At 44.0% G+C, this 12,831-nt stretch overlaps 1 protein-coding gene across 6 annotated transcripts in view; it reads left to right on the top strand.

The window, feature by feature from the left end:
- Positions 1-12,831, top strand: part of SLC14A1 (solute carrier family 14 (urea transporter), member 1 (Kidd blood group)) — a 57,033-nt gene that overhangs the window by 28,326 nt on the left and 15,876 nt on the right. For 2 of the 6 annotated variants that reach the window (XM_010842023.1, XM_010842026.1), the window contains 5 exons: positions 4,669-4,732; positions 6,622-6,773; positions 9,916-10,069; positions 10,650-10,839; positions 12,028-12,156. In XM_010842023.1, coding sequence (XP_010840325.1) covers positions 6,627-6,773; positions 9,916-10,069; positions 10,650-10,839; positions 12,028-12,156 — 620 coding nt within the window. In that variant the 5' untranslated portion in view covers positions 4,669-4,732; positions 6,622-6,626. Of the gene's footprint in view, positions 1-3,985; positions 4,041-4,668; positions 4,733-6,617; positions 6,774-9,915; positions 10,070-10,649; positions 10,840-12,027; positions 12,157-12,831 lie in introns of those variants that run through there. The other 4 variants (XM_010842027.1, XM_010842025.1, XM_010842028.1 and 1 more) reach the window with 4 other exon arrangements.

Here is a 12,831-nt window from a genome sequence, read left to right as displayed (position 1 = left end):
GGGGAGGGGGTGGTGCTGGTCGGCAGGATAGGAAGAGAAGTCTGTCTGCGTTTTCTTTAGCACTTTCTCTCCCATCTAGAAAGGTCCTGCTCTGGATTCAGAAGAGCCCTCTGCCGGTTCCTCTTCTGCAGAATTCCTGTGTAGACCCTGCCCCCTGATACCTGTGGTGCAAATTATCTGTAATGTCAAATTGCTTGTTGATAAATCAACATCCAGCAGCAACCAAAATGACATAGTGCTGGGATAATTTCTGGGTCAAAAAAAGACATTTTTTAAAATACCTAAAAATGTAAGACATGCTAGGAAAATAGTTAAATTGTGTCATTATCCATAGTTTTTGTTCTTCCTTCTTCCCCATTTCCTCATCTAGCTCTTATTTCCTCTCACATCTATTTTTATAAACTTCCTCAAAAGCTTTCTGGAAAGAAAGAGATCTGATATCAATAAAAAAAAAGAATTACTAGTATTCTCCAGCCCAGGTGGGACTGCACACCATAGAATATATTTTTAAAATAAAAGACAATAGCAGAGCTGTCACAGGGCTGGGCGGGGAGCGGTGACCACTGTGAGAGGAACATGGACATACCTGTGTTCAGCTCCCAGGAGCGCAGTGCGGACGGGCAGAGGGAAGAGAGCTGGGTGTGGACACTTGCACAAGGTGGGCAGGGAGAGAAGGAGCCTCCAGGGGCAGAAACTCGGTGGAGAAAGTCAAAGAGGATTGAGGCGGACAGAGGGTTACAGGACCAGGAGAGGAGGGGCTCGGCGAGGAGAGGCCTAGGTGGGACTTGGGAAGGGAAACAACATCGGTGCCCGAACACTCAATAAATGGTACCAGGAGGGGCTGAGAAGAAGTCATGAAACTGTGAAATCAGGGCTGTTTGAAAGTACCTGGGGCTTCCCAGGTGGCTCAGTGGTAAAGAATCCACCTGCCAATGCAGGAGACGCGGGTTCGACCCCTGGGTTCTGGAGCTTCTGGAGAAGGAAATGGCAACCCGCTCCAGTATTCTTGTCTAGAAAATTCCATGGACAAAGGAGCCTGATAGGCAACAGTCCATGGGGTCGTAAGGAGTCAGACAGGACTGAGCAACTGAGGGCACGTGCAGAAGCCCCGAGGAACCTCTGTACGCACTTGTTACTGGGCGCCCGGTTATCCTTCTAACAGGAACCTCTGTACGCACTCGTTACTGGGCGCCCGGTTATCCTTCTAACAGGAACCTCTGTGTGCACTTGTTACTGGGCGCCCGGTTATCCTTCTAACATCCAGTGCAGGATTCTCTCCAAAGCCACAGCCACCCAGCAAGACCCTGGCATCTTGGGGGTCTTGCAGTGAGAGAACATGGCTGCCGCCTGCCCACCTCATGGTTCTTGCTGAAAAGTTGTCTCTGCGCTCATAACTACACCCCTTCGGATGTCAGAGCCAAGAAGCCTTTTCTCCTGGTTTAGGCTGGGAACAGGGACCCTTTCAGGAATCCTCAAGGATAAACCAACCCAGACTGAGAAGGGCAGATATTGGAATGGTGCCACTTCCATGCATCAGGTACAGAGATTTACAAACGCGGTTGCAAAACTTCATCACAGCCTTACAAAGGAGTCAACTTATTCAATTTTACAGTGAGAAACCTGAGGGCCAGACATGGTGACGCACCTCAGGGCACACGGGGACGAAGCCAGGATTCAAACTCAGGTCTGCCTGACTGGGAATCCCACGTGCTTTGTTCTACCTAGTCAGACCGTACAGCACAGCTGTGTTTTGTAACCAGCATTTAAGGTGTGCCTTTTCAAGGACCAGGGGAGAGGGCAGGGAGGAAAGGTGGGGAGGAGTTGGTTCCACAAGAAGACTTCAGACTCAGTAAACACCCTCCACCCCTGACCAGCCCACTCAGGCCACTGAGGCAGCAGGCGGTCTAGGTGCCGAGTGGAGCTGGCTTCAGGCTGAGGTCTAGAGATACATGTTGATGCTTGAGTTCATTAAGGTAATTAGTGAATTGAAGAAAAGCAACTAATGGGCAGAAGCTGGAAATACTGGATGATGCTAGGGTACAAAGCACGAACCTTGATGTTAAACCGGACAAGTGATTTAAATTCTGTGAGCCTGTTTGTGTTAGCTATTCAGTCACGTCCGACCCTTTGTGATGCCACAGACTGTGGCCCACCAGGCTCCTCTGTCCATGGAATTCTCTAGGCAAGAATACTGGAGTGGGTAAGCCATTCCCTTCTCCAGGGGACCTTCCCAACCCAGGGTTGGAACACAGGTCTCTTGCATTGCAGGCAGATTCTGTTTGCTCCTCTGCAAACTGGGAATAATGGCATTAACCTCATAGGACTTTTGTGATGGTTAAATGACTGACGCAGATCCAGTGCTCAGCTCAGTGCCCAGCACACAGAGTGCATGCCCAGCCATTTGTCCAATTCCAATACGTACTGTAACTATCACTGTTACTGTTATTATCACCGTCAGGGATAGTAGTCCATTTGCATAAAGAGCTCACAGATACACTAGTGTGATTCCTTTCGCTCCTATGCCAGGCTCTCAGTCTATCCTCTTATGATTCATTTTTCCCCTTCCGCGTAACCTGAGGAATCTTTACCAGGAAGAAAATGTTGGCAGGAGATTTGCCTGAACCTCAAAATTCTGGCCATGAACTTGGGTTTGTAGTTTTTCTCCCAGGCCCCAGATACACACATTGAGCCTCTGGGGACACTGGGAGGGAGGGAATCCCCAGGAAAGCAAGGAGGCTGTGGTTTGGCTGGTGTCCAGCGGGTGGAGCCAGAGAGTTACTGGCGGCCTCCCTGACAAGGGCTATCAGCTCGTCCAGGCAGGCAGGAGGCCCCACGGACACCTGCACAGCTTTCTGTGGGGTTTTCATTTTTCAAAATTGTGTGCACGACTGAGCGGCTTCACTTTCTCTTTTCACTTTCATGCATTGGAGAAGGAAATGGCAACCCACTCCAGTGTTCTTGCCTGGAGAATCCCAGGGACAGGGGAGCCTGGTGGGCCACAGTCTGTGGCATCACAAAGGGTCGGACGTGACTGAATAGCTAACACAAACAGGCTCACAGAATTTAAATCACTTGTCCGGTTTAACATCAAGGTTCGTGCTTTGTACCCTAGCATCATCCAGTATTTCCAGCTTCTGCCCATTAGTTGCTTTTCTTCAGAGTTGGACAAGACTGAAGCGACTTAGCAGCAGCAGCAGAAGCATTCTACAGTTCACCTCACTTCTGTTTGTGATCTCAAAACAGGCCACAAAATTGAAATTTAAGGGAAAAAATGAAGAAGAAAGGGATTTTTCTCTTGAATTTTAGATATATCTGCTATAGAATGTTTGCCTCCTGACTTTTAAAGGCAGCAGAGTTTGTCCTGGGATTCTCACCTGGAAAGAGGGGCATTCCAGGCCAACATTTATATTTTTGTTTCCCTCCTCACTGGGGAAAAGGGCAGGTTGGTTTCCAGAAAACACTCTGTGGACCCGGGTTCTCCCCACACTCACCCCACACCCCATGGAACTTTCCTGGATTCCTACACCTGAGCAGAAACCACGTCAAGTCTAAGAGAACATTCCACCTGGGAGCTACCACTTAAACTTTAAAGTCTGCCGCACAGCAACCTGTCTCTATGTTTTCAGTTGAAGTGACACTCTGTTGATCCTTTTCAGTTACACGTCTTCCCCAGAACAACCCAGGGTGAGGGTAGGCTCCAGAGGAAACTGCAAGGGGAAGATAACCATGAGCTCAAGCAGGATTGCTGCTGGACAAAGACCTGGGAAGCCCCAGAAACGATGGCAAAGTTGCTGGCACCAAGTCAAGAACAGGGACAGACAGACAGAAGGTATAGGACAGGGGGCCCGCTCCTCGGCAGTGCTTTGGCCCTGTGCCTAGAGTGGGAGGAGACAGCCAGATGCACAGATAAGCAGAGTGGGTCCTGAGTGTAAAAGCTCTGGGTCCCTCCCCCAGCACCCTCCTCCTAAGCACCTCCCTTTTAATAGAGCCCAGCAGGGCTTTATCAGCCAGTGCCTTCTGCCCGGGAAGCCAGCTGCTATGTGAGTACTCCCCTGTGTCTGTTCATTTGCAACTATTCATAGTGGGAGGGCTGTCGCCTTAGACCTCTCTAATTTTTCTCTTTTTAACGGAGATATATGTTCCAGATGATTGGAACTGAGTAAAAGCACAAAATTAGAATTCTGGTAGACTAGCAAACCATTTACCCAAATCACAGGCTTCTTCCTGGATGCTTGAAAGCTGTCTTGGTTCATAGTTTCTGCAGCAGGGTGGATCGGCACCAGAGCTCCGCGTGCAAGAGGGTTTCAGCGAGGAGTCCACTTGAGGTGCTCACCGACGCTGCATAGGAGTTTGAGGCTGTGTTCTTGAAATAAGTAAAATTGGAGATCTATCAATACGACTGAAAAAAAAAAAGTGGGTATTGGGAATGGCCCTTTCCAAGTACAGTTTTCCAGATCACCCTGCATGTACCATCATGCTGGAGGGAGGACACTGGAACACGCTTTGGGAGAACGAGTCCCACTGCAAGCACAAATTTGGCAACTTCTTTTCAACTACACTTTCTGTTGTGGAATTCAGACCTCAAGGCTTCAAAGGGAGTGTGTTCCAAGGAGAGTGTTTTAAGCAAGAGACAGGATACCTGACAGCATTTTCTGTTTCTCATCACAGGTTTAGAGAAGGCTGAGCACTTCCCACAGCTTAGATTCAAAAACTGCCTAACATAACGAGTTCTGTAAGTATCACATAAATGTCAATGCTGAAGTCTCCTAATTATGATAGAGCATGAATGTTTATATGCTTTCTTCCATATCTATGTGCAAAACTTTGCATTATTTTTAAAACGGATACTTGAAGCATAGCAGTTAAAGACTCTCCGAGCTCTCTAATTATACAAATTTCTAATATATGCTGACAATAGAATGAGTTGTATTTCCTATAAGAAGTGTTGTTAAACTGAAATCTTGATATTTCAGAATGATGAGTCCTGCTTTGTGGCACTAAGTGATCTGTGCTATCAAAAGTGCTTTCTGACTTCTATTGTAAGCTCACTGGGTGTAGCTTCTAGAATATTCTCGGGATATTAACCTCAACACACAGAGGCCTTGTTGTGGATATGTCTGTGATACAAGGGAGTGAGGCTTACTTGGGGGCATGGTGAGATGTTTGTTTGTCAGAAGAGTCACTGCTTCTGGCAAGGACACAGGGCGAAACAACCTTTGCTGTTGTTCAACACCCCCCTCCCCAGGGTTACGTCAGGGAGGCCATGAAGACAGACTGTGTCCACTATGTTACTGAGCCCTAACACCCGCTTGGGGACATCAGTATGTATGGTTCCAGCCTGGAAGACAAAGAACCACCAGGGCTTACCTGTTCTGTAAGGCTGTCCTGCTGAGTGAATATGGATGGTCCAAATTTTGGAGTCCAGTTTTTTCCTCTATAAAATGAAGGCTTGAACTATATGCTCTCCCAACTTCTTCTCTCTCTTGGCTCTTAGAAAATATCGATGTTGAGCTCAAGGATGTCATTTTCCCAGACATGAGTGATTTTGGTGCTGGGGAAACATGACAGGGGAATGTGACAGTCCTGCCTGTCTCTTTTCTTTTTCTTTCCTTCTTTCTTTCTTTTGTTTTTTAAACTAAATATGAGAGCCCTATTATTGGGTTTCTTAACGTTGCTCTTTGTCAAACAAAACTATGCATAATGCAACCCACTTGTTTGGTGTTAGCCAGATTGATTAACCATGGATAAATGTACATACACACACACACAACTTTTTCCACAGACCTGTCAGTAAAGTTTTCCACAACTATGGATTTTTCTGAAACATTCTAGCAGAGTGTTAAGTTTTCAGATTTCAAACCAAGCCAGTGGAAGAAAGTAATTAAAGAGGAAGAAAAAAATAAATACCAAACATATGACTTTTCTGGAACTTCTAAAGGAAGAATGCTATCCTTGGATATAATGGAAGTTTTTTTTCTATTTTTTTTTAAGGGAAACAAAAGGTTGTCACACCTGTTGAATATAACTATGAATTGTTTGTTATTAACAAGGTGATGTCTGATTTTTACCAATTCTTATTCAGATAGAAGGAAAATAATGCCATTTAGCAGTCTCTTAGACTGGGGTTTTGCTGTGCAAGTGTGGCTAGCTAGCATCTTATTACAGAAAATAGAACCCATACCAGGGCTTCTTCTCACGTTTGTAAAGATCAAGGCTGAAGGAAATTGTGGCTCCATCCCCGAGATGGAGCCCTAAGAGTTCACCTGAAGTGTTTCAGAGCCCAAAGCCCACCACGCCCTCTGGAACAGGCTTCAGACCTGTCAGCTTCCTGCCAGTGGAGAAACACAGGAGCACAAGATCCGTACGTGGGTCGCGGTGCAGGATGGCTTGCCAGTTTTTTCTTCTGTTTTAAGCGAAGTAAAATGAACATTCGGTATCTACAGTCAGCTCATCGTCTCTGCTGATGGAGCTCTAGCTGATGAAGAAGTCTGCCTTCTTTGTTGAGGTCTCCTCTCCCCAGGAACCCCCTAGGAGAGCTCTACCCTGCATTTCACATCACAGGCAGGGCACGATTTCTGCTGATTCATGTATTTTTGCCCTTTGTCGTATATGGAAAGAAAGGAAGGATGAGTGGACGGTCTTTGATTGGCGCTGCTGGTGATGCCTATCCTGGTCCTCTTTGGAGGGGCCCTTTTGGAAAAAAATCTGGTGAGGCAGCGCACAGAGTCTTCCCCTGGATAAACTTGGCCGTGGTCCAGGGGCCAGAAGAACAGGTATGCTACCTTCGTACAGCTTCTGTCTCTGTGACTCTGCTGTGTCTTTTCTGAACCGAGCCTGGGAAGTGGGGTCCTCATGCTCTGCTGAGCGGTGCAGCTTGGCCTGAGCCTGATGCACAGGGGTCTTGGTCTAGAAACTCACACGACACTCGTCTTGGTTTAGATGTTGGACCTTTGTGCTGCAGAGTTTGGACAACTATGGAAAAGCTAGGAAAAAAGCATTCTGGGGATTTTTATTTATCTTGCTTCTATTTTATAGAGTTCATTCCTTACATTTTCTTGTCCTGTCTTTTCAGGTGAAATTTAATGACCTACTTAGATTTGAGAAGTTTGAACTTAGTTCCTGCTTCATCACCTTGTATTGCCTACCCAATTAGGATATGTGGACTTTTAAAGTTCCCTATAGAAACACAAAGAGTGTAGCATGATTACATCCTAGGGTGAACTACAACTGTTACTGGTTTCTCACGACCAGTTCTCATGCCTGAGTTCTGGAACGACTAATCAGGATTCCCAGAGCTCTATAGTGTTCACTTCAGAATAAATGATTCCCTGGGGAATCAACTCATGAGAAGATCTATCCCTCTATTACACGGTAGCCCTACCACCCACCCCCATATATGGATACTAGAAAGACAAAGCATAGCAAGTCTTCTGTATGCTGGGCTGAAGATTCAGATCAATGGTTCAATCTTTACCCAACTTTGGGTGTCTGGGCAGGGAACTCTGGCCAGTCAGGTTCTCAATCGTGTCTGGCCAGTTAGAATATCAGGTTTTGTATCTGTATCTCCAAAATCTCTGAGGTGATGATGTATTGAAAACCCTCTAAAATAAATAAATAAATGCTGGGAATTTTGAGAACACGAATTTGTCCACCCTGGGATAACCCCTGTATCTACTTGCTTCTGTACTTAATGGAAAACGCCCACTTTAATCTTTTCATTCAGTGCTGCCTCTGTAGAGCTGGATCTACCCAGTTGCAGAAACTCAAGGCAGTTTCTTGTCAATGTCTGGACTGGAGCCTGATGCCTCTCATAGGATGTGTGACTTTGAGAACGGGGTCACGATAGCTAAGGAAAGGGCTTACCAAGTAATACCTTTAGTTACGATGTTTAAAGAGAGATAAATGAAAATAAATGATAGCTATCAGTTAGATTATGAAATAAAACCCAAATTTTTCATAATTTCTTAACAATTCAAAAGGTTTTCATTGTTTAACTTCAGGCCAGCTGAGCTCCACATAGACTTAGATTTGGTTCCTGTCCTCCAGCAGTTTTTAGTTTAAGAATCTCTTAATGCCAAGCTTCATTGGAAGTCTCACAAATGCTGGTTTCTATCACTATTTTGCCAAACCAAAATGACCTTGGTCTAGAATGCATTGCATAAACAGCCTCTACTTTGTGGAATTGCTGGCCATCGTTTAAAAGCAGAATGGTTATTTGGCAGTGAATTAATACAACTGAAGTACAATCTTGACTCAATAAAAAATGAGTTACATGGATTTTTGTACTGGGATTAATAGAAGCCAAAACTGAAATCAGAATTGCAAAAAATAAAAACTTTAAAAGTCATAACTTTTATTACCTGTTAATTGGGCTTTAATAGCTTTTTGTTGGGTATGGTAAATGGAAGAACAGTGAGGCCAAAAATAGGCGTGAGAAACCCTTATTCACAGCCTGGTTGCAGGGAGAAGACGAGTTGGTTTAACTGCATGGGTTTTGGGTATTTCCTTGGTCACGTCTTACGTGCCTGTGGCTTCAGCATTCCACACTTGTGCCCCCTGGGGTCTGATGGTTTTGGTGTTCCCCTCCTGCACACTGGCCTGGCTGTGCTCTTTGCTTTTCTTGCAAACTCAAAGTGGTTTTGCCATGGTCTTTCTCCCTTTGCCTACCTCTGGGATGACATCATTGGTACTCTTTTATATCTCCCATCAGCACCATGAAACCTTCACTTTTGTCTACAGGGTACAATATTCTGATGATGCTGATGCTTTGTTATTGCACACTCAACATGAGAAGTGAAGAGTCTTGTAGTGAGCACAAGTTATGGTCATACTGTTAGTATTTCCCTGAGGCATGCTTACTGTAAGTATGCCCTGTACACTCTTACAGTGTACAGCTCTTAAGTTGTAATTCTTTGGTTTTCAACAGCTAGCCCACTTCCACTTTTTCCATTTTCTATGTCTTTGTGGAAGATTATTTTGCCAGTCTTTTTTCTATTTTAGATTTAGTAAATTATATTTTTAAATGATACAGCCCAAATTCTCAATATTTTAGTGAACATACTAAATATATAATGTATATATTATGTATATAAATGTATAGTCCCCAATTTATGTCGAGTTGCACATTTCATTTATTTAACTATTTTGCTCATTTAAACACTTAAATAAACACTTAAGTGTTATTTAAACACTTAAATAACAATTTCAAAAATAAAGAATATATGAAGCAGCTACCTGATGTGAAGATGTAGTCAGGACGTAATCTCTGATTTGGAGAGTGAATATTCTGTGGTGGGGCAGGGCACAGTTCTTAGGCTATATCAACACACACAAACTGTCTTGTAAACATTTCTTCTCTTTCAAACTTTTAAAACAAAGCCTGTTTTTGTAAAATAAAAATTGAATCTAAAATGGCTGCTTGTCTTAGAAAGTAGCTGGTTGGTCTGCATTAGTGAGCATCATTTTGTAACCTGACATTTAGCTCCTTTCATTGGAGCAAAAAGGTTAAGTACTTGATTGTAGCTATTTCTGTATCATTTTCTGACTCATTATGTTGAAATTAACTATTTTTAATTTTTTTCCCACTAGACTGAGCTCTTTGAGTGTAGGATATAGGTGCTCAATAAATATTCATTGAGCTAGAAACTGAACCTTATGAAATTAAAGACCAGAACCTTCTCATGGTGACATTAAAAACAGTGATGACAAAAGTAGCCTGGGGCTTGGGTTTTGATAATGATCTTCCTGACAATATTTCAAGAGGAAAATGGTGCTTTCTTAGTTCCGTGGGATTGTCATGGTCCAGATGAAGTGCCTTCAAACTCATCCTGTGTGGCTACTGTGGTCAAACCCCACACTGGCCAGTCCAAAGGGCTCTACATTAAGATTGTTCATGAGCTCCGTTCTTTCCTCAAGGAGCCAGAAGAGACATCCATGGATGACAACCCCACTGCAGTTAAATTGGACCAGGGTGGAAATCAGGCTCCACAAGGTCGAGGCAGAAGATGCCTCCCCAAGGCACTTGGCTTTATCACTGGTGACATGAAAGAATTTGCCAACTGGCTTAAAGGTATCTACGCCACCTTGGAGAAGTGGCGTTGGGGGAGATGGTTTGCTGGTTCTTCTACTAAAATCTTCAGTTATACTCCCCTATCTTCTATTGCTTTTCTTTCCATTTTTTTAAAACTTTTTATCTTCTAACCTGAGACCTTCTTCCATTCTTTTTCTTTTTAATGGAGACAGTGGTCCTGTTCATGTCCGAGGAAGACACCTAGTTCCACCTTGTAATTTTGGTGCTTAGAAACTGAAATTTTACTCTTGGTGATTCATTCCTTTGGCTTAAGGGTGTAAACCTCTAAGCATACTAAATAAGTCCATTCAATGCTTTCTGGAACTGGGGTTCTAGTATGGACATTGTGGACTGAGCAGAAAGAGGATCTGGGTGTCACTAAAGCAGATCTGGATGCTTCCAAGGATCTGGGGGTCACTAAAGGGGAAAGAGTTCAGAGAAAAAGTTTCAAGGAATATCCAAAGTTAGCCTCACCTTGTTCTGAGGGGATTTTGCTCAGGGTAGGCTTGGGAAGGAGACTCGGGAAGGAGCCCCATTTGCCCCACCATTTCCTTAGCTCTGCCCATCTCATCTCTTCCAGACAAACCCCAGGCTCTGCAGTTCGTCGACTGGGTTCTTCGGGGGATATCCCAAGTTGTGTTTGTCAGCAACCCCATAAGTGGAATCCTGATTCTGGTGGGACTCCTGGTCCAGAATCCCTGGTGTGCACTCAATGGCTGTGTGGGAACAGTGGTCTCCACCCTGACGGCCCTGTTACTCAGCCAGGACAGGTAGGCATGTCCCTCCAAGCCTCTGCTTCTTGCTTGAGAACACAGGAGCCAACCAGTGACCCTGGGCAATAGTGATAAAGCCCCACCCTCCCTGGAGATTCAACCTTTATTCCACAGAATGCTTTATATTTGCCTTTAGTCAGCAATCAGGAAATCATTTATAGCCTCTTATTCATAGTACCCGAATAAGCAGCCAGATCCTTTTGGCAATACATGTGACCAGAATTAAGCTATAAGTAATTCTTATAAATAATAACTAAGGTATAAGACCCTACAGTCCAAAGGGAGTCTACTTCAATGATTGATCAATTATTTATCATCAGCATTTTATTTATTTGGACAAAAAAATGCATATGAATTCAGGAAAAGTTTTAGTGGCTTAATAATTCCACTAATCCCATTATATCTTAGTTCCATGCTTAGTTTATCAAATTCATTCTTCCTGGACAGTGAAAAGGTTAGTTCAGCTTCCAGAGAGATAAATTTTAGTCCCCGGTTATGAAAAGGTACCATTTTAGCCAGGAGTAGAAACTTAATCCATAGGACAACATTTGGAAGTAAGGTTAAATGCTGGGAAGAAAGGGACCCCCCCAAAAAAAATTAGGTGCTAAAGATGCATATAGTTGAATGGAATAATTTGCCAAGTAAAAGGGATTGTTTTTCTTTGTAATAATTTGGAAATGTATATCTGGAAACAACAAAGTGGAAGAAGATGAAAGTATATTCTAAGTTGGAAGACTTGTGTTGATAAAATCAAAGACACTGTGGAGCTGAATTTACATTTCAAGAATCTTACACCTCTCAGCAAGGAAATCAGGCTTAGGGAAGAGTTTCAAATAAAAGCTCTATTCAAGTCAGAGACCCTAATGATTCAAAAGAAATAATAAATTTTGGAAGGAAAGGCTAGAAAGAAACAGACTACGTTGGCTTGCTGATTTCCTTTTCTATACCCCTTAGCCATGTTGCCTCTGTAGGGGTTGTTCTATATGCGCATTTGTATTTTATCCATGTATATTTTACTGTTTCATGCTTTGATTAGCATTTGGTTTCTAGAGACTTTGCAATAAAACCCTAAATATAATCTCTTTTTCAAATGTAAATATTACCTGGAAGTTAGAAGTGATATTCACGGGCACGTTCAGCCAACATCCGCCGGGGAGGTGTCCAAGCTGTGCCTCTCGCCCACAGGTCCGCCATTACAGCGGGGCTCCAGGGCTACAACGCTACCCTGGTGGGAATCCTCATGGCCATCTATTCCGACAAGGGAAACTATTTCTGGTGGCTGTTATTCCCTGTATCTGCTATGTCCATGACGTGGTAAGTTGTACCTGGTTTTCAAAATGCCGTTTTGAAAAAAAAAAAAAATTGTCTAAGGGGCAGGAGGGGGTGGGGGGAGTTTTTACCTAGTGAGCACAGGGTTTCTGTTTTGTAAGATGAGAAATATTCCGTGAACGGATGGTGGTGACGGTTGTATAACAGTGTGAACATACTTTGTACCACTAAACTGAACGTCTTAAAATGGTTTAAGTGGTAAATTTTATGTTATATATATGGCAATTTCTAGAAAATTATCTTTTTTATTTAGATTCAGGATATGTCTATTGGAAACAGGAAGCGTTCAAACATACTAATGCACGTGGCTTCCCCTCACACCTCATCCCTCCCCCCGCCCCCCCTCCGCCCAGTAAGGTTCTGATATAATTGGTTTGGGGAGTTTCCAGGACACGGGTTTTGAAGGCTCTTGGAGGATTCTAAAGTACAACCAAAGTTGAGAAGCACTCTCCACCATCAGGAGTCCTCAAACATGCACACTTTCAAGACCACCTACAGGGCCAGTTAAAACATGGACTACTGCTCCCTCCCTGAGGCTTCCTGATTCAGTCCATCTGGGATGGGGCCTGAGAATCTGCATCTCAACAAGTTCCGAGGTGGTGCTGAGGTGGCTGATCCAGGGACCACACTCTGAGAACCACTGTCCCTATGTAACCCCCC

Source organism: Bison bison, unplaced genomic scaffold (genome assembly GCF_000754665.1).
Source record: "Bison bison bison isolate TAMUID 2011002044 unplaced genomic scaffold, Bison_UMD1.0 scf7180017864170, whole genome shotgun sequence".
Taxonomy (NCBI): Eukaryota; Metazoa; Chordata; class Mammalia; order Artiodactyla; family Bovidae; genus Bison; species Bison bison.
The sequence above is the reverse complement of the archived record's forward strand: the minus strand, read 5'-3'. Positions and strand labels throughout refer to the sequence as shown.